Source organism: Lonchura striata, chromosome 25 (genome assembly GCF_046129695.1).
Source record: "Lonchura striata isolate bLonStr1 chromosome 25, bLonStr1.mat, whole genome shotgun sequence".
Lineage (NCBI taxonomy): Eukaryota > Metazoa > Chordata > Aves > Passeriformes > Estrildidae > Lonchura > Lonchura striata.
This window is the reverse complement of record NC_134627.1, coordinates 8,680,085-8,700,314: the sequence shown is the minus strand read 5'-3', so window position 1 is coordinate 8,700,314 and position 20,230 is coordinate 8,680,085. Positions and strand designations below refer to the sequence as shown.

Here is a 20,230-nt window from a genome sequence, read left to right as displayed (position 1 = left end):
TAAAAAAAATTAAGAGAGAGAGAGAGAGAGAGAGAGAGAGAGAGGGAGAGAGAGAGGGAGAGGAGAGAAAGGGAGCGGAGGGAGGGAGGAGGGGAGGAAGCTGCCCCTCGCCCGCCCCGCCGGGCAGAGCCCCCCCGCCGCCGTGTCCCGGGGCCGCGGGGCGGGCAGGGCCGCGGCCCCGCCGTGCCGAGGGGGCCCGGCTCGGCTCCCTTCCCCCCCCACCCGCTTTCCCCCCTTTATTTTTTTTTTTTCCCCCTCATCTCTCTTTTTTTCCCCCCTATTTTTAAATTTTTTTTCTTTATGCAAACGCCGGCCGAGGATTGTTGCACATGTAAGGAGATTTTTTTTCTTCCTCCCTTCCCCCCCCCCACCCCACCCCCCCTCCTTTCCCTCCTCTTCTCCTTCCTCCTCCTCCTCCTCCTCTTTTTCTTCTCACCACAGTGTTGCAAAAGCAAAGAGCAATAAAAAACCCGGCGGAAAGCGGCGGCGGGGCGGCGGGGCTGGCGGGGAGATCCCGGCGGATCCCGGCGCGCTCAGCCCGGCTGATTGGAAGAGCGAACGCAGCGCCATGGAGGCGGGGGAAAGCGCGATCGTCTCTGCGGGGACTGGAGCGCGTCCACGCCCGGGGCCAGCGCTGCAGAGCTGGCCGCCGTTCAACCGCCGCTCCCCCGCCCCGGCCCCGCCGAGCGAGCCCCGAGCCCCCGCCGCCCCCCAAAGCGGCGGCCCCGCCGGTACGTGCCCGCGCCGGGGGAGCCGCCGCCGCCGTGCCCCGCCGCGCCGCGCCGTGCCCGCCGCCCGGGCTCGCCATTCGCCGCCGCGCCGCTCCGCCGGCGGGGCTGGAGGAGGCGCTTTGTTCCTCCCCGGGCTCCCGCTGCCGCCGCCGCCACCGCCGCGCTCCGGGCTCGGTAAGGCGCTCCGCCGCCGCTCCGACGGGAACGGGGAGGGGGTCGCGCCCACCGGAGCGATTTTTTTTTTTTTTTAGCGAGATAGATAGATAAATATAAAAGAGAGAATATATATATATTTTTTTTTTAAAGAAAGGCTGGTTTCGCGTAGGCCCCGCGGGCAGGAAGCCGCCGCCGCCACCGCCACCGCCGGGGCTCGCCCGCCTCGCCCGCCCGCGGGGGGCACCGCGCTGGGGCTCGGGGCGGGGGGCAGCGCCCGGCTCGGCGGCCCCGGTGTGCCCCCCCTTCTCTCCCTCCTTTTTCCCTTCCCTTCCCTCTCCTCCTCCTCGCTCCCTCCCTCCTTCCCGCTCGCCTTCCCTCCCTCCTCCCCGGTGCCGCAGCTGGATTTCGGGGGCAGGCTTCCAGCGCTGCCCGCTTGTTTTTCCCGAGCCCGGGTGAGTCCCGCGCCGCGGCGGGAGCTGGGCGCCGCGCTCCGCCGGTGCGTGCCGGGGCTCGGCCGACCCCCCCCGCGCTTCATCTCCCCTTATCCTCGCTGTATCCCCTCTTCATCCCTTTTTTCTCCTTATTTTCTTTTTTTCTATATTTTTTTTCCCTCCCCCTCTTATCTTTTTTTTTTTCCGCCTTTCACCCCCCTTCCCTTCCTTTCTTCCCTCCGGACCGGGAGCGGGGCTCCAGCCCCCCGCTGGGTGGGTGGGTGTTCGCGGGCTCGAGGAGGGGTCGCGGAGAGAAAAGAGGGGGGTAAGAAAGGGAGGAAAGGAAAGGAAAAGCGAGGAAGGGAAAAGCGAGGAGGGGGCGGCGGTGGGGAAAAGAGAGGGGGGGAGGATCGGGTAGGAGCCGCTCCCCGGGGGTCGGTGCGGGGAGGTCGCGCTGCCCTCGCCCGGCTCGCTGCAGCTGCCCGGCCGCCCCCAGCCGGGCATCCCCGCCCCCCCTTCCCCCTCCTCCTCCTCCTCCTCCTTCTTCTCCTTCTCCTTCTTCTTCCCCCAGCGGCTCCGGCGGCGGGGCTGGGGCTGCGGCGGCTCGGTTAGAGCTCCCCCCCACACCCCCCCCCCCCTTCCAACCTCCTCCCTCCTTCTTCCACCACCACCACTACCACCACCACTACCACCACCACCACCTCCTCCTCCTCCTCCTCCTCCCCCTCAGCAGCCCGGAGAGGTGGGTTTGTCTCGGCTTTATAACCGCGGGTGGAGGGGAAGGAGCGGCGGGCGGAGGCGGGCGCAGCCCGGCCATTGTGTGCCGCGGCGGAGAGCGGCCGGTAACGATGGGGGGATGCGGGGGGGATGCGGTGAGGGGGGGATGAAGCAGCGCATCGCATCGCTCCGGGGGGCCGGGGGTGCGGAGAGGGGCCGGGGGAGCCGCTCCGCGTTCCCCCGGCCCCTCTCCGCACCCGCGGCCCCCCGAACTCGCCTTCCATTGTCTGCCCGGGTGTTGTTGGAGGGAAAGAAAAAAAAAAAAGGGGGGGGGGGGCTCAGCTCGCTGGCGCCCGGGTGGGAACCGGGGGCGGGGGAGGCGCCGCCGGGGCCGCCCGCGCTCGGTCCCACCCGGTTCCTGCTGCCTGCTGGAGGAGGAGACTGGCGCTGGCCGGCGGCGCAGGGCATGTGCGGGCTCCCCGCCTCCGCCCGCCGGCCCGGCCCCTTCCTCCCCCGCCTCCTCCTCCTCCTCCTCCCCCCCCGGGCGCGGGATCCGGTCCCCCCGCCTCCCCCGCGGGGGGATCCCGCGCCCCCTCCCCGCGCGCCCCCGGGGATCCCGGTGCGCGCGCACCGCCCCGCCCCGCCATGGTCCCACGCATCCCTCCCCCTGCCGGATCCCGCCTCTCACGGCGCCCCCGCGCCGCCCCCCGGCGCGATCCCCCGCTCCCCGCCCGGGGCGATCCCCGGCCGCACGCCGCCCGGGGGCCGGGCTTGATCCCACCCCGCGGCGATCGCTCCGCCGGCCCCGGGGGTGGTCCCCGATCGGCCCGGGGGTGGTCCCGCCCCGCCCCGCCGGGGCGTTCATCCAAGCCCGGAGCGCTCCCCCGTCCCCGCGGGTTCATCCCGCCCCGGGTGATCGCGTCCCACGCTGCTGGGCTCCGCACGCCCCTCGTCCGCCCCGGGCCCGGATCCCTCCGGTGCTCCCAGGTTCGTCCCCGAGGGGCCGGCCCGGCCTGGCGGGGCCTGGCCCGTTCCCCTCCCGGCAGCTGCTCTGCCCCGGGGCCATCCCGGATCTGCCGGGCCCGGGGCTTCTGCCCTGCCGGGTGATCCCCTCAGACCCAGGCCCGGTTCTGCCGGAGCCCCTGGACCCCTCCCCGCGGCCCCCCAAGCCCCGGTTCCCCCGGGAGCCCCTCGGGCCCGGCCCCTCCCCGGGCCCGGGCCTGCTCCCCAGGCCTGTGGCCTGTCCCTCGGGATCCCTTGAGGCCTCCAGCCCCACCTGCCCTCCAGGGACTCCCCAGTGGAATCCCCGACGGGGATGCCCCCCGGGCTACCCTCCTGACAGCTCCCACCAAGTTTTGGGGTGTCCTCCCTCGGTTATCCTTCCCCGTGGAGACATAATATCCTTCCTAAGCGGGCCTGAGGACATCCTTCCCCTGGAGCCCCTGCTGTTGAAATACCTCCCTCCAGCTTGTTCTCCTTCCATGGGAGACTCCTGAATCCCCTCAGGGTCCTCAAATGCCCCCCCAGCTCCCTTGGATCTGGGGGATCCCCTTCTTCTCCAAGCGTGTCCCCACCTCTGGAGAGGATTGTGCTGGATCTATGGTGGGCCTTCCTTTGAAACCCCCATTTTGCACTGGGGGGAAGGAACCCCCTTACAGGAGATCCCTTGGAGCCCTCAGACTCAGATTCTCTTGATCCCAGGTTTTTGGATCCCACCCACCCCAGGGAGCCACCTTGAACCTGTCTCCTCTGGGATTTATTGGGATCCCTCTCAAATCCTACCCCCCACCCTGGGGACGAACCCCTGGACCCTGCTCCCCTGCCCACACACCCCTTTTCTCCTCCCCTGACCAACGTGGGCGTCCCATCACCGTGAAGGATCCCCCCTCCTGGAGCTCTCCCCAAACCTCGCAGGGATGGGTGGGAAAGGGTATTCCTGCACTCGTTCTCTCTCCGGGGAGTGGAGAGGATGGGCGGATGCCTGGATCAGGTTTCCCGTTAGGAGTTGAGGCCCCCATCATGGTGGGGATGCCTAGCAGGGTTCTCCCTTTCCTTGCAGAGCCGTGCGGGAGTGATTTCGGGAAGAGGGTGAGGAGGGAGCCGGCGGGACCGTCCTGGGCACAGGCAGGTGGAGGATGAACGGCGAAGCCGAGTGCCCTGCAGACCTGGAAATGACAGCTCCCAAAAACCAAGGTGAGCCCCCGGCAGCCCTCCCAGCATGCCGGTGCTCCCGGAGGAACACTGCTGGCACGCTTAAAAATGATAACAAATGAACCTCAGAGCGCCCCTTTTCTCGGAGGGATGGCAGAGGAGAAGGGATGGAGAGGGAGGAGGGATGGAGGATCCGTGATCCCGGCTGCCAGCGGGAATCTGCCTCTCCGAGTTCTGATCCGCCGCGGGGAACACGCACACATGTGTACGAGCACACGCGGGGAACACGCACGCACGTGTATGAGCACACGGATTCGTGCTCCGGGCCACCGGCAGCCCCTTGGCGCTGGGATGCTCCTCGGGGGCACTGGAATTCCGGGGGGATTGGGAAGGGGGGGCTGGCACAGAGGTGCTGCCCTGCCTGCTCACATCTGGGCTGCATTAAAAGCCGAGCCGTTACCTTGGGCCTCCGGCTTCCAGACCCCAGCATGACATCAGAGCTTCAACTTTTATTGGAAAAGGAAAACAAGGGAAAAAAGAGAGATGTTTATTTAGGGCAGCTCGCAGGGCTCTGCCACTCCACCCCTCAAAAACCCCCTGGGTCCCCCAAACCTCTGGACCTGCCAGGTCCCCTCATTTTCCTCCTTCCCTGCTGCAGTCAGGGTTGTTGCCTCGAGCGAACCCGGCCGGAGCACGTGTCCTTCTCCGGGACTTTAGATGGATTTAATTACACTGGGGCAGCTTTCCTAATATAGACCCGGCCCGGCCGGTGCCAGGAGAGCCGGGATAAATCGGTCCCAGGGCACAGACAACACCATTCATCCTGGTGGGTGAATGCTGCAATTCCAGCCTTTTTCAGCATGCCCCAGGTTGAGGGAGGGGGAGCAGAGGGATGGAGAGCTGACTGTGGGGGTCCCTGTTGTCCCCACCCTGCTGCCAGTGAGGATTTTGGGATGTTTCCACTGTTTTTTTTTACATATTCCTTTGGGATGTGGTTATTCCGGCTGTCTGCCAGTGGGGGTTCACGCAGGGCCAAAGGTCTCTGGGTGTTCCTGCATTCAAAGAGGGAAACTGAGGCGCTGGGCTTGATGGGGGCAGGTTTGGGGGGGTGTTTCATCTCCTTCATCCCCTCTGGATTTTTGTGGCTGTGCTGCTTTTGGTAATTCCTCCTGATTTCTGCAAGTAAAGTTGGCACCAGCTTCCCAGCCCTGTTCAGCCTCATTGGTCCTTGCCTGGGAGGCCTGGAAAGTGGATGGGGAAAACAAGAGGACAGAATTTGGGGCTGTGTTCTCCCTTCCCCAGCTCGGATCTCCCCCAGCTCTGTAGGGAATGGGAGTTCCCCATCTCTTTTGCCTCTTCATGGTGTTTTGGGATGAAGCCATGAGCATGGGGACACACCCCAAGCCACCAGGCCCTCGCTTTCCAGGGGGGCTCTTTCTGTCTTCTCCTTCCATATGAATTCCTAATGAGGTCACTGTAGGGACCAGCTGGATCCCAAACTGTTCCTGCCTTGACCCCCAACGAGGCAGGTCCAGGAGGGGAAATGGGATGGGGGTGGGGGGGTCACATCCTGGCTGTGCTCCCTTCACCAGCTCCCGTATGTCCTTTAACATCCCTTGCTTGGATTTGGGATTCCAGGGGAATTGTCCTTCCCCAGACTCCTGCAAGGGCAGGAGGTGGAGGTAGTTTTCCTCATGTTGAGTCTTGAATGGAAGGAGAGCTGCAGCTGGAGAAATCTGCAGCTGGATATTTCTGGGAGCTCGGTTTCATTCCTGCAGATGGAGGGAGAGATGCTCCACTCAGATCCATGAGGAGCCACACTGTCCCCATCTCTGGGGTGCTCCATGTCCCGTGGGCAGCTCCGAAGGCCTCAGCCTTCACCTGGCAGAGGTGTGAGGCAGGGAATGCCTCGTGGTGCTGAGCCCTGCGCTGCGCTGCGGGATCCCGGGTGCCCATCCCGGGGTGAGGCAGCCAGGGCTGCGTGGGCGGGTGGCTCCGGGCTCTGCTCCTCCTCCAGCCCATCCCCAGGGAATTTTCCTTCCGCTCCCAGGCCCTGCTGCATTCCCCAGGGCCACCCATGTTTGCAGAGCACCCCGGGCTGTGCTCCCCTGCTGGCTAGAGCAGGGAGGAATTCCCCTGGCAAGGAAGCAGCCCCGAGGTTGGGGCTGGATGAGGCGTTCAGGGCTGGGATATGCTGCCTGCTGCCTGTCCTGGCATGGTGCTGCTGCCTGTCCTGGCTTCCAGGTTGCTCCAGGCTCTCCGGCCTTGCCACGTGCCCATCCCACCATTCCAGTAGCATGTTCCTATGGAAGCTGGGGATGCTCCTCCCAGCAGCTTGGGGGATATTGGGGTGACATGAACATCATCCTGCATGTCAGGGACCCCTCTGTGAGACAGGGCGGCTGTGCCAGGCTCTGTCTGCCCTCAATTTGTGGTCTGGGAGCTTTGACCTTGGCAGAGGTCACTGTGGAGCTGGGCCCAGGTGATTGCAAAGCTCTCCGAGGTGCAGGAAAAGCAACGCTGAGGCTTTCCAGTTGCTCTGGATACATGCACTTAGAAACGGGGTTCCCTGCTTCCTGCTTGGCTGGAGAGCTCATTGCTCCCATGTCACTCCACGGGGGTAGGAAACAGCCCTCTGCTCCGGTGCAGCAGAGCCATCCCTTATCTGATGGCTTTCTGGGATGAGCGAGTCTCTCTGGTTTGCACCGAGTGGAATTTCTAGCTTTGCCCAGATGGTTTTGGCCCATAGAAAGTTGCTCGAGGGTGATGGAAACAGCCACGTCCCTTTGATCTTTAATCTCGAGAGGCAGCACGTGGAGATTACGTGTCCTGGCGTGCGGTCCGGAGCGGCACGCCGGGAGCTGTAGTCCCGGTGTCCTGCCGGGAAGGGAGGGGAAGGGAAAGGGCTTCCTGCCCCTGGCTGATCCTGTTTCTCGCTGCTCAGACCGCTGGTCGCAGGAGGACATGCTGACCCTCCTGGAGTGCATGAAGAATAACCTGCCCTCCAACGACGGGAGCAAGTTCAAAACCACCGAGTCCCACCTGGACTGGGAAAAAGTGGCTTTCAAGGACTTCTCAGGGGAGATGTGCAAGATGAAGTGGATGGAGATCTCTAATGAGGTAATTGATGCTGAATGGGGCTTCCTGGGTGTATTGTAGCAGGGTCTGATGTCCTACTGACATTCCCAGGACTGCTGGAATTGTCCGAGTTGAGTGCCCAGAGCCCTCGGCCCTTGCTGCTGTCAGCATTGTGACCCCCTCTGAGGGGCTGGCATCAGTCATTTTTGGGGTGGCATTACAAAACCCAGTGGCTTTCTGCTGTGCTGGGGATCTGCCCTGTCCCCTATTCAAGCTTTTGTCTCTTCATTTCCTGCACAGGTGAGGAAATTCCGGACCCTCACAGAGCTCATTATGGACGCTGAAGAGCACGTGAAGAATCCTTACAAAGGCAAAAAGCTCAAGGTATTGGGCAGGAATTAGGCTCAGTCCCTAAGGCGTGACCCCACACTTCCCCAGGATGCGGGCCTGTTGTCCCTGTGGCACCTCAGCTCCGCGTGGCTCTGCCGTGGGAGCCCCTGCAGGCACCTCAGTGCCCTTAATCCTGGTGTCCGGCTGCCCAAGGCTCCGGAGGCCGCGGCGCTGGGCCTGGGCCAACTCCCGGGTACATTTAATATGGCTGGCTGTGCTGCTGGCAGCCTGCATCCAAGTTTAGCTCCAGAGGGCCCAGGAGCTGCCATCCTATTCCTGGCCTGCCGGGTGCTTTCGGCTGGGTGGCCCTGGGGATGGTCCATCCCTGGGAGCTGGGTCCCATCCCCTCCTCCAGCCCCAGTGTCCCCTCCTGCTCTGTGCTGACAGCTCTGGATGCCTGGAGGCCGCTCCCAAGGTTCCCAGCCATGGGATACTCTAGTTCCTTGGGGAGCCCTTGTTCCCAGCAGTTTCCCCCTCCTTGCCTGCTGTGCCTGGACCACCAGCATGGCTGGATGGAGGCAGCCCCCAGCACTGGGGAGCCACGGGTTTGGCTGTGCCCTGGTGGTGCTGTCAGCTTCATGCTCAGTGTCTTCCACTCTGCTGTCTCCCCAGAAACACCCTGACTTCCCCAAGAAGCCCCTGACTCCCTATTTCCGCTTCTTCATGGAGAAGCGAGCCAAATACGCCAAGCTTCACCCCGAAATGAGCAACCTGGATCTCACCAAGATCCTGTCCAAAAAATACAAGGAGCTTCCCGAGAAGAAAAAGGTATTTTGTGGAGGGGAGGTGGGGTCAGCAAGCTCCTTCCCACCATGTGCCTGCCTCTGTGTGCTGTGCCCTGCTCAGCTCTTCCAGTAAAACCAGCAGAGCTCAAGCTCTGCCTGGCAAGGGCTTAATCCGGCTCTCAATGGGAGAAGCCAGGTGTTTGTTTAGTCCTGTCAGACCTGTAAGACTTCCTTGGCTTTTCCTGTCCTGGTTCCCAGGATGGGAACCCAGGATGGGGCGAGGCCGGTTGGGTCTGTCCGTTGGTCCGTCTCTTCCCGACGGACCTGGGTGGTGGCTTTGCCATTGGGTGGATCTGTGTTTAAAGGGGTTGTGGCACACGCCCCGCTGTGCTGCCCTGTCCGGGCGAGGGACACGGGGACAGGCTCTGGGAGATGCTGGGAACAGACATCTGCCCACCTGGAGAATGGCAGAGCCTGGGCAGGGCTTTGAGGGTGCCCAGCTTTAACTCCGGGGTGTCCAGAGCACAAAGTCCTGCTGTGCCCTTCCCAGGGCTGCTGGGATACACAGAGAGGAGAGGTGCCCGGCTGCTGAGCCTCAGGCAGGCTGGAAACCCTCTGCAGCACCATTCTGTAGGCTGGGGAGCCCGTGAGTCCCTCCCGGGGTGGTGGCATGCCCAGCCAGGTCGATGGGGATGTATCTTCCTGCCTGTCCCCTGGTGCTGACGCCCCTCTCCACCTCTGCGGTGGCTTTGTGTCCCCAGATGAAATACATCCAGGACTTCCAGCGAGAGAAGCAGGAGTTTGAGAGGAACTTGGCGAGGTTCAGGTGAGCAGGCAGCTCCCCCTCCATACTTCCCCAGGCCCCTCCAGGCAGATCCAGGTTCCCCTCTGTGCATAGCTCATAGAGGAGGCCCTGATGGGCTTTCGGCTTGAAGAGAAGGGGGAATTCAGCAAAAAGAGAGCAAAGAAAAGGTGTCTGAGAGCTGCCCTCCAGCTGGGAGACTGGATGAGGGGGAGAGCAGAGGACCAGCCATGCTCTGGGGGTCAGGGTCTGCGAGGTGGGGACAGGAGCCCTGCCACTAGCACTGATAAGAGCTGAAGCGTCCCCCAGTCACTGCAGACCTTCCCCTTGGATTGCTGTGATCCAGGTGGATCCTGCTGCTGCTTTGGCTTGCAGCCGAGCCCAGGGGTGGCTGTAGCCATTGCTCCCCAAGGAGGGACAAACTTAAATGTCTTCTAAAAGCCTCCTGCTCTTTTTGGGGACCCCCCAGTAGCTAAGCCCATGGAGGCTGTGCCCTGCAGTGACAGTCCCTTAGCAGGCAGGTTTAGGGGTTCTCTCCTTGCCACTGCCACCTCCCTGACGCTCTCCCTTCCCCACCTCCCCGCCTGCTGAAGGGAAGACCACCCGGATCTCATCCAGAACGCCAAGAAATCCGACGTCCCCGAAAAGCCCAAGACCCCCCAGCAGTTGTGGTACAACCACGAGAAGAAGATCTACTTGAAAGTGCGTCCAGATGTGAGTACGGTGGGTGGGAGTGAGTGCGAGTGTGAGTGCTGGGGGTCCTGGACCCCGCTGCTGGGGCAGGAGGTGGAAGGGAGAGAAGCATTTCAGGGGGTCGGGATGGAGGACACCGCTAGGAGCTCCCGGAGCCTGGACCCAGGTAAGGAGGGGCTCTGCACACCTGGAAGAGGCTCAGGGATCCAGCCCCCACTTTTTGCCAGGAAGAGGTGACCACAGCCTGAGTCAGGGCAGGAAAGGATTCCAGCACAGACATCCACCTCTGGCCATGCCCCTCACTCCCACACACCCCCACGGCTCCCAGGCACCCCATGCCGGGTGCCGTCAGGCCCCACCAGGCAACGCCATTTTTTTGCCATTTTTTAATATTTTTTCATCCCTCTTTTTTTTTTGGATTTTACCCCTCTGCCCTCACCTCTGGCTTTGGGTTTTCAGGCCACCACGAAGGAGGTGAAAGAGTCGCTGGGCAAGCAGTGGTCTCAACTCTCGGATAAAAAGAGGCTGAAATGGATTCATAAGGCCCTGGAACAGCGGAAGGAGTACGAGGTAGGGAGCAGCCCCACCCGGTCCCCTCCACACTGGTCCCAACATTCACTCCGAGCCGCTCTGCGTCCCAGCCCTGCGTGGCCTCTCCCGATAGGCAGCGTGGGGGTTCAGGCAGGTCCTGGCAGGTCCCTAGTGAGTCTGAGCCCTGCCTCTCCAGCCGTGTGCAGGGCAGGCAGCAGCGTCCCCAGGCACAGGATTAGGGCAATGGTTGGCTTCTCTCTCCTCCTCCTCCGGCCCGGCAGGCGGGGGTGGCAGCCCCTCTGACCGCTCTCCGCTCCCACAGGAGATCATGCGGGATTACATCCAGAAGCACCCGGAGCTGAACATCAGCGAGGAGGGAATCACCCGCTCCACCCTCACCAAGGCCGAGCGGCAGCTCAAGGACAAGTTCGACGGACGACCCACGAAGCCACCCCCGTGAGTCCTGTCCCTCCTGGAGCCACGGCCTGAGGGGCTGCTGGGTCTGGCCGGCGAGGAAACTGCACTCTGCTGGGCTTGGGAAGCCCAGAGAGCTTCTGGGATCGCACAGGGGTTAGATGGGATTTATAGGAACCATTTCCTCACGGTCAAGCCTGGGCACAGGCTGCCCAGGGCAGTGGTGGAGTCACCATCCCTGGAAGTGTTCAGAAAGTGTGGATGTGGCACTCGAGGACATTATTTAGTGGTGGGCTTGGCAGTGTTAGTTCATGGTTGGACTAATGATATTGGAGGGCTTTTCCAGACTTAAAGATTACATGATTCTGTGATAATTCCTTTAAACCAGTCCTTAAGTGTACATCAAATACACAATTTGGGGAGAATCTGAGTGAGATTTACAGTGATACTTTGGCTTTTAGGGGGTGATCCAGCACCCTGCTGCCCTGAAACACAGGCACTTCTCTTCCTTGCTTGGTGCAACCTAGCTGGGGGATTTTGGAGAGGCTTTTTTGCTCCAAGCCAGCTGCACAGGGACAAGTTTTCCCTAATGCTGGGTGCCTCTGTGGGTTTTTCAGGAATAGCTACTCCCTGTACTGTGCAGAGCTGATGGCCAACATGAAAGACGTGCCCAGCACAGAGCGGATGGTGCTGTGCAGCCAGCAGTGGAAGCTGCTCTCTCAGAAGGAAAAAGACGCCTACCACAAAAAGTGTGACCAGGTGAGGGCTGAGGATGGACAGGTAGGGGAAGAGGAAGGGCACCTGTGCTGTGGGAAAGTAACAGCAGGATGGGAGAGTCTGGGCTAGAAATATCCCTGGAAACAAAGCCTTTCCTCAGTCCCTGTGCTAGCCTGCATCACCGATTCTCCCTGAGGTCCTCGCTCACCTCCCTTCATCCTTCCTGTCTCCTGTGGGACAAACAGATGGTCCAGGTGGAGGGTGCTGTTGCCAAGGGGTAGAGGCTGGGTCAGGGATGGAGTGAGGGATCTCTGTGTAACCACATGTCTCCATCTCCTTCCAGAAAAAGAAAGATTACGAGATCGAGCTGCTCCGCTTCCTGGAGGTGAGTGAGGAGGGGGTGCTCGGCCATCGGGTGCTGGAGATCCCAAACCTGGGAATGGGGAACTCTGCCCAGGGGCTGGGATGACTTAAATGGGGAGCTGCCCTCTCTGCTCCCCCAAAACATGTCTGGGCCCAGCTGTGGGTGCCGTGCAGGTGGCTGCACATAGCCTTGACCTTATTTCTGCCCCAGTGTCTTCCAGTTGGGCACTGGGAGGTGAGGGTGGGCCCCAGCTGGGAGGGGAGCTGGGGTGAGCAGAGGCCTGGAGCTGGAGAGAAGGGTGTGCAGTGGCTGTGGCCGTGCAGCCTCTCACTTCCTTCCCTGGCCGGGGCGTGGGCGGGGGAGCCGCTCCGAGGCCGCCCAGCACCGTCCCCGTCCCCGGCGGATGTGACGCGGCCCCGGCTGCGGCTGCGGGGCCACGGGCTGGAAAACCCAGGGGTGTAAAACCCAGGGGTGTAAACCCAGGGGTGTAAACCCAGGGGTGTAAAACCAGGGATGTAAACCCAGGGGTATAAAACCCAGGGTGTAAAACCAGGGGTGTAAAACCCAGGGGTGTAAAACCCAGGGATGTAAAACCGAGGGGTGTAAAACCCAGGGGTGTAAACCCAGGGGTGTAAAACCCAGGGGAGTAAAACCCAGGGGTGTAAACCCAGGGGTGTAAAACCCAGGGGTGTAAAACCCAGGAGTGTGCCCGGATCCAGGCACCTGCCCACCTGCTCTCCCTGAGAAACTGCTGAGCCGGGGAGGGGACAGAGCTGGGGGAGAGGGACACTGCCCAGATAGGGGGTGACAGCGTGGGGACCCCCAGTCTGTACATGTGCACTTCCAGATGCCGGTCCTGACGGGGACAGGGTGTGGATCAGGACACCCAAGTGCATTAATTCCCCTTCCCCAGGGTCCCTATTCCCCCATTGCCTCAAAGCCTCGTTAGCACCGGGCTGTCTAACGATGTTTCTCCTCCTGTGCCACCCAGAGCCTGCCCGAGGAGGAGCAGCAGCGGGTGCTGGGTGAGGAGAAGATGTTGGGCAGCAACCGGAAAGGGGCGACGAGTCCCGCATCCAAAAAGTCCTCACCAGAGACCGGCAAGGTGGGAGCAGCCCCGGGAGGGATGGGGCGGCACCTGCCAGAGCCTGGGGATGGGTGGTGATCCCCAAGGGGCTCTGGTCCCTGCATGGGCTCGCCCCCCTCACAGCCCCGTGTGCCCTCAGGCCAGCTCAGAGAAGCCCAAGCGGCCCATCTCAGCCATGTTCATCTTCTCGGAGGAGAAGCGGAAGCAGCTGCAGGAGGAGCGGCCGGAGCTGTCGGAGAGCGAGCTGACCCGGCTCCTGGCCCGCATGTGGAACGACCTCTCCGAGAAGAAGAAGGTTGGTACCATCCCTGTGTTCCTGCTCCGGCTCGGGCAGTGCAGGGGGTGCTCCTGTCCTTGTCCTGCACCACGGGGCACAAACGGCCCCTGACCTGTCACACAGGTGCCAATGTCAGCACTGGCTGTGCCTGCCCCGCTCAGCACCCGGGGGATCAAAACCCACCAGATAAAGAAACCTCAGAGAGCCCTTGAGCCTCAGTTTTAAGGCTTTGGTGGTTTTCCTGATGGAGGGAGTCCCGAGATGGGGTCGGGGACTGGCAGGGCTGCTGTGGGACAGTGCTGGGGGAGCTCCAGTGTCCCCTGTGCCCTTGCCGTGCCCCCTCACCCCGTGCCCCCTGCCCAGGCCAAGTACAAGGCGCGGGAGGCGGCGATGAAGGCGCAGTCGGAGAAGAAGCACGGCTCAGATAAAGAGGAGCGCGGCAAGCTGCCCGAGTCTCCCAAAACTGCTGAGGAGATCTGGCAACAGAGCGTCATCGGGGACTACCTGGCTCGTTTCAAGGTGAAGAGGGGGCTGGGAAAGGGGCTGGAGGCGGGATCATCCCTCCCACCAGCAGGAATTCCCTGGAATTTCTCTCTGGCGGTCACACCTGGGTTTGGGCTGGGAGCCATGGGGAGGATGGGGGTCACGGGGGGAGCAGTGCCCCAGCAGCAGCACCCCAGTGTCCCAGGGTTTTTGGGTGCACCTGGTGCATCGTGGTGGTTCTGTCCCACAGAACGACCGGGGCAAAGCGCTGAAGGCCATGGAGGCCACTTGGAACAACATGGAGAAGAAAGAGAAGCTGATGTGGATCAAGAAGGCGGCGGAGGATCAGAAGCGATACGAGGTGGGTCTCTGCCCCATCCTGCCCCTCACCGTGTCCCGTAGCCAGCGCTGCCCCTCTCCCTGACCCTCTGTCTCTCCTGTGGCTCAGAGGGAGCTGAGCGAGATGCGGGCCCCTCCGTGCTCCACCAACTCCACCAAGAAAATGAAATTCCAGGGAGAGCCAAAGAAACCCCCAATGTGAGTACCTGGGGTGTGAAGAACTGGGTCTGCCTGTGCTGCTGCTGGGAAGGGCCTGGAGCAAGAGGAGGGAGGGTGGGCTGGAGCCTGGTGTGGCTGGGCGAGGGCTCTGCACACCTGGGTTGTCTGTGCCCGCTGTCCCAGCCCGGTCCCTGCGCTCTCCCTGTGCAGGAACGGTTACCAGAAGTTCTCCCAGGAGCTCCTGTCCAACGGGGAGCTGAACCACCTCCCGCTGAAGGAGCGGATGGTGGAGATCGGCAGCCGCTGGCAGCGCATCTCCCAGGGCCAGAAGGACCACTACAAAAAACTGGCAGAGGAGCAGCAGAAGCAGTACAAGGTGCACCTCGACATCTGGCTCAAGGTGGGTGCTGGATCCTGATGCCTGCTGGGATCCCTTGGTTTTGGGGATGATGTTTGGCTTGGTTCTCTGTTCCCACCCCTCCTCCGGAAACCACCACCTCCCATTTTTTGACATTTTGTAACTTAAAAGGATAAAAGTTACATACTTTTATGGTGCTGGAGCCCCTCCCCACTCCATCCCCCATTCTGTCCGTGGCCTCCCATCCCTGACTGTGTCCCTGTCCCCACAGAGCCTCTCGCCCCAGGAGCGGGCTGCCTACAAGGAACACATTTCCAATGTGAGTATCCACGTGGCACTGCTGCGGTGGGATCCCAGGAGCTTGGCAGTGGGGTGGGGTCACTGGGGCCTTGGGGCTGGGCTGGGGAGCCTGGGGGCTTGGGACTGGGCAGGGTCAGTCCTGGGCGAGGTCTGGATGTGCCACACTCCAGAGAGCCCCTCCAGTGGGGATTTGTCCCCATGGCAGCTCGGCAGTGGGATTTCCTCTGGGCTGGGCACCGGGAAGGAGCTGAATTTGATCCCTGAAAGGCTTTGCTTTGTTCCCACAGAAACGCAAGAGCATAGGGAAGATCCGGGGTCCCAACCCCAAGATGAAGCCAACGATGCAGTCCAAGTCGGTGAGTCACAGCAGCCCCGTGGGGCCGCCCAGGCCCCCTCCCTGGGGAGCGTGTCGAGGGGACCCACACCCCTTGTTTGAGCCATCCTTGGTGCTTCCAGCTCCCTGCCCGGTCCTCGAGACCATAAATCTTCCCCAAATCCCTGCTCAGAACCCGTCCAGGTGGGATTTTGACCCTGGCAGCTGCTCAGGAACCCTTTCTGGTGCAGTTCCCAGTATAAATGGGGAAAGGCTCCCAGTGAGGTGTGGGGTGGGGAATCTCCTGTGCTCCAGGGCTGCAGGAACCCAAAGGAGACTGTCAGGGATGGGCTGGGAGCTGCACCCATGGGTGTGGAGCTCCAGGGACTCACCAAGCCCCTCCCGTCCTGCAGGAGTCAGAGGACGACGACGAGGAGGAAGAGGAGGAGGAAGATGACGATGAAGATGAGGATGATGATGATGACAACGGCGACTCGTCAGAGGAAGGCGGCGACTCCTCGGAGTCCAGCAGCGAGGAGGAGAGCGAGGACGGGGACGAGGTGAGGCCGTGGCACGGGGAGGGCACAGGGCCCCCCTCACCCTCCCCCGGGGCTGGGGGGCACCTGCAGCCGGGCTCAGATAGATCGGTGGCGGAGGAGCCCCCCGGGAAGCAGGGGGACACGGGGAGAAGGAGGGGAGCAGGAGCCCCCGGTGCTCCCGGGGCGGGCACGAGGAGCAGCCGCGGGGCGTAGAGGTGCGGGGGGGATGTGCAGAGCCCCCAGTGAGCAGAGAAAAATCTCCTGTCTTTTTCCTGGTGGAGATACTGAGTCTGGTCTCGGCTCCGTTTGCGCCAGTGTGAATGCCGAGTAAGTCACCAGAGTCAAAGCTTTACACCGGTGCAACTGAAATCAGCCTATGCTGGATGGCGCTGGGGCCAGAAACCGTGTCCGTGCCTTGTGCTCGCCACCGGACAGGTGAGGTGTTTCCACCCCCTCGCTGGTCTCAGCTCACGCCTCTTCCTTCCCTGGCTTTAGAGGGGGGAAACTGAGGCACGAGGCGGGTCGGGCAGCCTCCCTCGGATCGTGTAGCGAGGCAGTGGCAGAGGTGAGGGCAGGACCCCGCGCGCTGCTCCGGCGCCCCGAGCTGAGCCCTCGCTCCCGGCTCCTGCCGTGCCCTTCCTCCTGCACCCCCAGACCCGGGGGCAGCGATGGGAGGGTCTGGGGGCCACACCTGCGGGGGACAAGGAGCGACGTGGACTAACCCTGCCCTGACCTCCCCCTCCTCTCTGCCACCCCCTCCCAGAACGACGAGGACGATGAGGATGAGGATGATGAGGACGAGGATGACAACGACTCAGAGGGCAGCAGCAGTTCCTCCTCCTCCTCGGGGGACTCCTCCGACTCCGACTCCAACTGATCGGCCAAGCTCTTTGTAACGTCGTTTGGTTTCTCGGTTTCGGTCCCAAATCCCCCCTGCAGCCCCTCCAAATCCTTCCTCCTCTTCCTCCTGCCCCCCCGTGGGACCCCTGGAGCGGGGGCCGGGGGCACCCCTCCGCCGAGCTCACACTACGGAGGGGGATCAGGGGCTGCTTCCCCCCGTCTGGGGGGCGAGGAGAGAGCCCCCCACCCCTGCCCCCCGCTTTACTCCCGAGGGGAAGCGATTTTTTTTTTGGAATTTCATTCTTTCCAGGGGGGTGTCTCTCCATCCCTACCCCCATAACCCCCTCGCTACCAGCTCTGGACTTTCTAGAAAGAGAAGAAAAACACACAGGAAGAAAAAAAAAACAAAAAACAACAACACCCCCCCCACACACCTTTTTTTTATCAAAAAACCCAGAAATGGGAAGAAAACGCCCTGACCGCGCAGCCCCTCCGGCAGCGGGCACGGAGCACGAGCCGAGGGGCTCAGGACTCAGCCGGTGGGACAGTGCCTCCCTGCGACCCCCCCGCCCTCCTCGCGCCCCCAGCATCTCGGGGGTCCTCCCCACCCCCCAAAAACCTTGTACAGTCTGGGAGCTGCCCCGGGAGCCGCCCGGGATCTCCACATCCACGGCACTTGGGAGCGCCCCGCGTGTCCCGGGGGGGTGGGAGCGGCGTGGGGGGGTCTGGGTGTGTGTGCGAGCGTGCGAGCGTGGGGGGCACCGAGTGTTGGGGGGGCACCGAGTGTTGGGGGGCACCGAGTGTTGGGGGGCACCGAGTGTTGGGGGGGGCACCGGGGCCGCCCCCACCCCGGGACCGGCGGCTCAGCGTGACCAAGGGGGGTGCGGGGTCCCCCCCGCTCTGTTGTCAGTGGTTGTTGTGCCGTTGTATTTTATTTTATTTTTTTTTTCGGGTTTTTTTTTTTTCCCTTTTTATAAAACAAGAAAGATCCATCTTTTTTTATTTTTCATTTCCCCCTCCCCGTTTCTCCCCCTACCCCTTTTCCTTGCCCTCCATCCCTCACCCCCCCCATTTTCCTCTCTGTCTCTGGTGAAGCTGCTCCTCTCCCTTCCAAATCCTGGGCGGAGGATCAGAGCTCCCCTTGCCTCAGTTTACCCCAGTTAACGCCAGTTCATGTCCCCCCCTGGGGGGCCTCACCACCCCCCAGGCCATGCTGTAAATTTTGGTGTGGTTTGGGTTTATTTTGGGGGGTCGATGCCCCCCTCCCAGGAGGGGCTGGGGCCGCGGGGACCGGGGTGGGTGCATGGGGGGCCCTGGCAGGGCCCCCCCTTTTTTTAAGCAGACACGAGCACCAGCAATCCCACGGCACCTCCCTGCAGGGTTCCGTCCCCCCACCCCGTGCCACCCCCCAAAACCCACCCAGTGTCATTGGGGACCCCCCCAGACCCCCATTCTACCTGGGGGGCTCAAGATTTGTTCCTTCAGCCTCCCCCCATCCTGTCCCTGGAGAGGAGCTGGGCTGGGGGACAGGATTTGGGGAGCCCCAGGGAAGGGGATGGGGGACCTGGGGGGGTTTTCTCTCGTTTTTCTCTTCACCCAAATCTCCGCAGGGCTGGGGGCCGGGGGGGACCATGCTGCAGATTTTGGGGTTTGAGGGGTCCCTGCCCCCCAGCTCTGTGATGCCCCCCAGTTTTGCTGCTCTCAGCACCCCAAATCCCGCCCCCCAAAAAGACCCTGGGGACCCCCTCCGTGCTGAGGCGAAGGTGGGGGCAGCACCCCTTGGCCTTGCCTCAGTTTGGGCTGAAAAAACACCATTTTGGGCAAACTGCCCCCAGCCGTGGGGGAAGGGGTGAACCCGGGTGCTCCCACACGGACAATCCCCCCGTGTCCCCCCGGGACCGGGGCCCCGAAGGGAACCCAGATGGTGCCGCCCCCCCCCCAAAATGTCCATCTGTCCGTCCCTCTGATTCCCCCTCCCACTTACCCCAATCCATTTGGGATTTTCCTTTCATTTTCATCCCAATTTTTAATCGCCGCCCCTCCCGAAATCCCCTAAGGGGAACCCCCCATCCCTTTTTTCTGCTGAATGTACCCAGCACTGTCGTGTTTTAGTGGATGTGTTTTTAGTACAAAAAAAAAGACAAAAAAAAAAAATCAAACCCCACCTTTTTTTCCCCCCACCTTTTTTTCTGTTAAAAAAAAAAGGTAAAAAAAATGAAATAATAAAAAAGAAAAATTCTTACAGCGCCGACAACTGGGGAGGGGGTGGGAAAGACGTTTGCGCTGCAAGAGAATTCCTGAGTGCATTTTGGCACTGCCACAAAATCCCGGGATCCTTTAGATGGAAGTTCTTGTGAATTACGTTAAAAAAAAAAGGCAAAAAAACACCAAAAAAAAAAAAAAAGGATTAAAAAAAATCATCTTTTTTTTTCTAATATTTAAAGAGTGTTTTTGTAGGTTTAAAAAAAAGACAAAAAAAAAAGGAAAAAAAAAAAGAAAAATAATAATAATCCCGACTCGGAATTTGTACGGCTGAGCGGGACGCAGGGGTCGTGTCCCTGGTATCCCGGTTTGCTTGGGGTTTTGGTTCTTTTTGTTTTGTTTTGTTTATTTTTGAGTTTTTTGGGGTTTTTTTGTTTTTCCTTTTTTTTCTCTTTTTTTTTTTTTTTTGTATAATAAAGTGAAAAATAATGTTTCTGTTCTCATGTCATTACTATAAAAAAATAAAACTTTAGGAAAAAAAAAAAAAAGGACAAGCGTGAGGAGTGTTTTTCCTCCTTCCTGGGGGAGGGAAGCCCTGGGGGTCGTTTTTGGGGCTCTGTGGCGCCCAGGGAGCTGCAGGCTGGGCTCTGGAGGCACCCGCGGCTCCGGGGTGTCACCGGGATCTCCCCGTGGGGTGTAGGGATGAACTTCGGGGGTCCGGGGCTTGCGGGGTCCGGGGGTCCGGGGCTTGCGGGGTCCGGGGGTCCGGGGTTTGGGGGGTCCAGGGGTCCGGGGGTTGCGGGGTTCAGGTTTGGGGGGTCCGGGGGTCCGGGGGTTGCGGGGTTCAGGTTTGCGGGATCCGGGGGTTGCGGGGTTCAGGTTTGGGGGGTCCGGGGGTCCGGGGGTTGCGGGGTCCGGGGGTTGCGGGGTTCAGGTTTGGGGGGTCCGGGGGTCCGGGGGTTGCGGGGTTCAGGTTTGGGGGGTCCGGGGATCCGGGGTTTGCGGGGTGCGGGGGTCCGGGGGTTGCGGGGTTCAGGTTTGCGGGGTCCGGGGTGGCGGGGTTCAGGTTTGGGGGGTCCGGGAGTCCGGGGGTTGCGGGGTTCAGGTTTGCGGGGCCCGGAGGTTGCGGGGTTCAGGCTTGGGGGGTCCGGGGTTTGCGGGGTTCAGGGGTCCGGGATTTGCGGGGTTCGGGGGTCCGGGGGTCCGGAGGTTGCGGGGTTCAGGCTTGGGGGGTCCGGGGTTTGCGGGGTCCCTGCGGGGTCCGGCCGCGGGGGGGCGCTCCGGCCCCGCCCCCAGCCCCGCCCATTCCCGCCCCGCCCCGCCCCCGTGACTGTGACGAGGCCCCGCGCGGCTCCGGCCCCTCCCCATTGGCCGCAGCCCCTGACGGCGCCTCCCCATTGGCCGGGCGCGGCGGGGGCGGGGCCGGCGGTGCG

The 20,230-nt window shown here is 61.9% G+C and overlaps 1 protein-coding gene across 9 annotated transcripts; it reads left to right on the top strand.

Moving 5' to 3' along the window:
• Positions 1-244: 244 nt before the first annotated feature.
• UBTF (upstream binding transcription factor) lies at positions 245-17,186 on the top strand. 9 transcript variants are annotated; one of them, XM_077788356.1, is made up of 22 exons: positions 245-331; positions 4,095-4,228; positions 7,131-7,306; positions 7,565-7,648; positions 8,267-8,422; positions 9,141-9,205; positions 9,775-9,895; positions 10,334-10,444; positions 10,728-10,861; positions 11,437-11,578; positions 11,880-11,921; positions 12,892-13,005; positions 13,127-13,282; positions 13,628-13,783; positions 13,998-14,108; positions 14,196-14,284; positions 14,456-14,645; positions 14,875-14,922; positions 15,191-15,259; positions 15,630-15,776; positions 16,071-16,190; positions 16,519-17,186. In XM_077788356.1, exons 2-22 carry the CDS (start codon positions 4,171-4,173, stop codon positions 16,630-16,632), a joined length of 2,403 nt encoding a protein of 800 aa, XP_077644482.1. In that variant the 5' UTR covers positions 245-331; positions 4,095-4,170; the 3' UTR covers positions 16,633-17,186. The 9 variants fall into 9 exon arrangements, with proteins under 9 accessions (XP_077644482.1, XP_021394181.1, XP_021394185.1 ...); XM_021538506.3 differs by lacking the exon at positions 245-331 and adding an exon at positions 810-905; XM_021538507.3 differs by lacking the exon at positions 245-331 and adding an exon at positions 1,215-1,339.
• The last annotated feature ends 3,044 nt before the right edge of the window (positions 17,187-20,230 follow it).

Bases quoted from the DNA above. Each gene is read 5' to 3' on its own strand.
- UBTF (XM_077788356.1), top strand. From the start codon at position 4,171: ATGAACGGCGAAGCCGAGTGCCCTGCAGACCTGGAAATGACAGCTCCC. The intron at 14,109-14,195 runs GTGGGTCTCTGC...CCTGTGGCTCAG, and splicing joins AGGATCAGAAGCGATACGAG to AGGGAGCTGAGCGAGATGCG. The intron at 14,646-14,874 runs GTGGGTGCTGGA...CTGTCCCCACAG, and splicing joins ACCTCGACATCTGGCTCAAG to AGCCTCTCGCCCCAGGAGCG.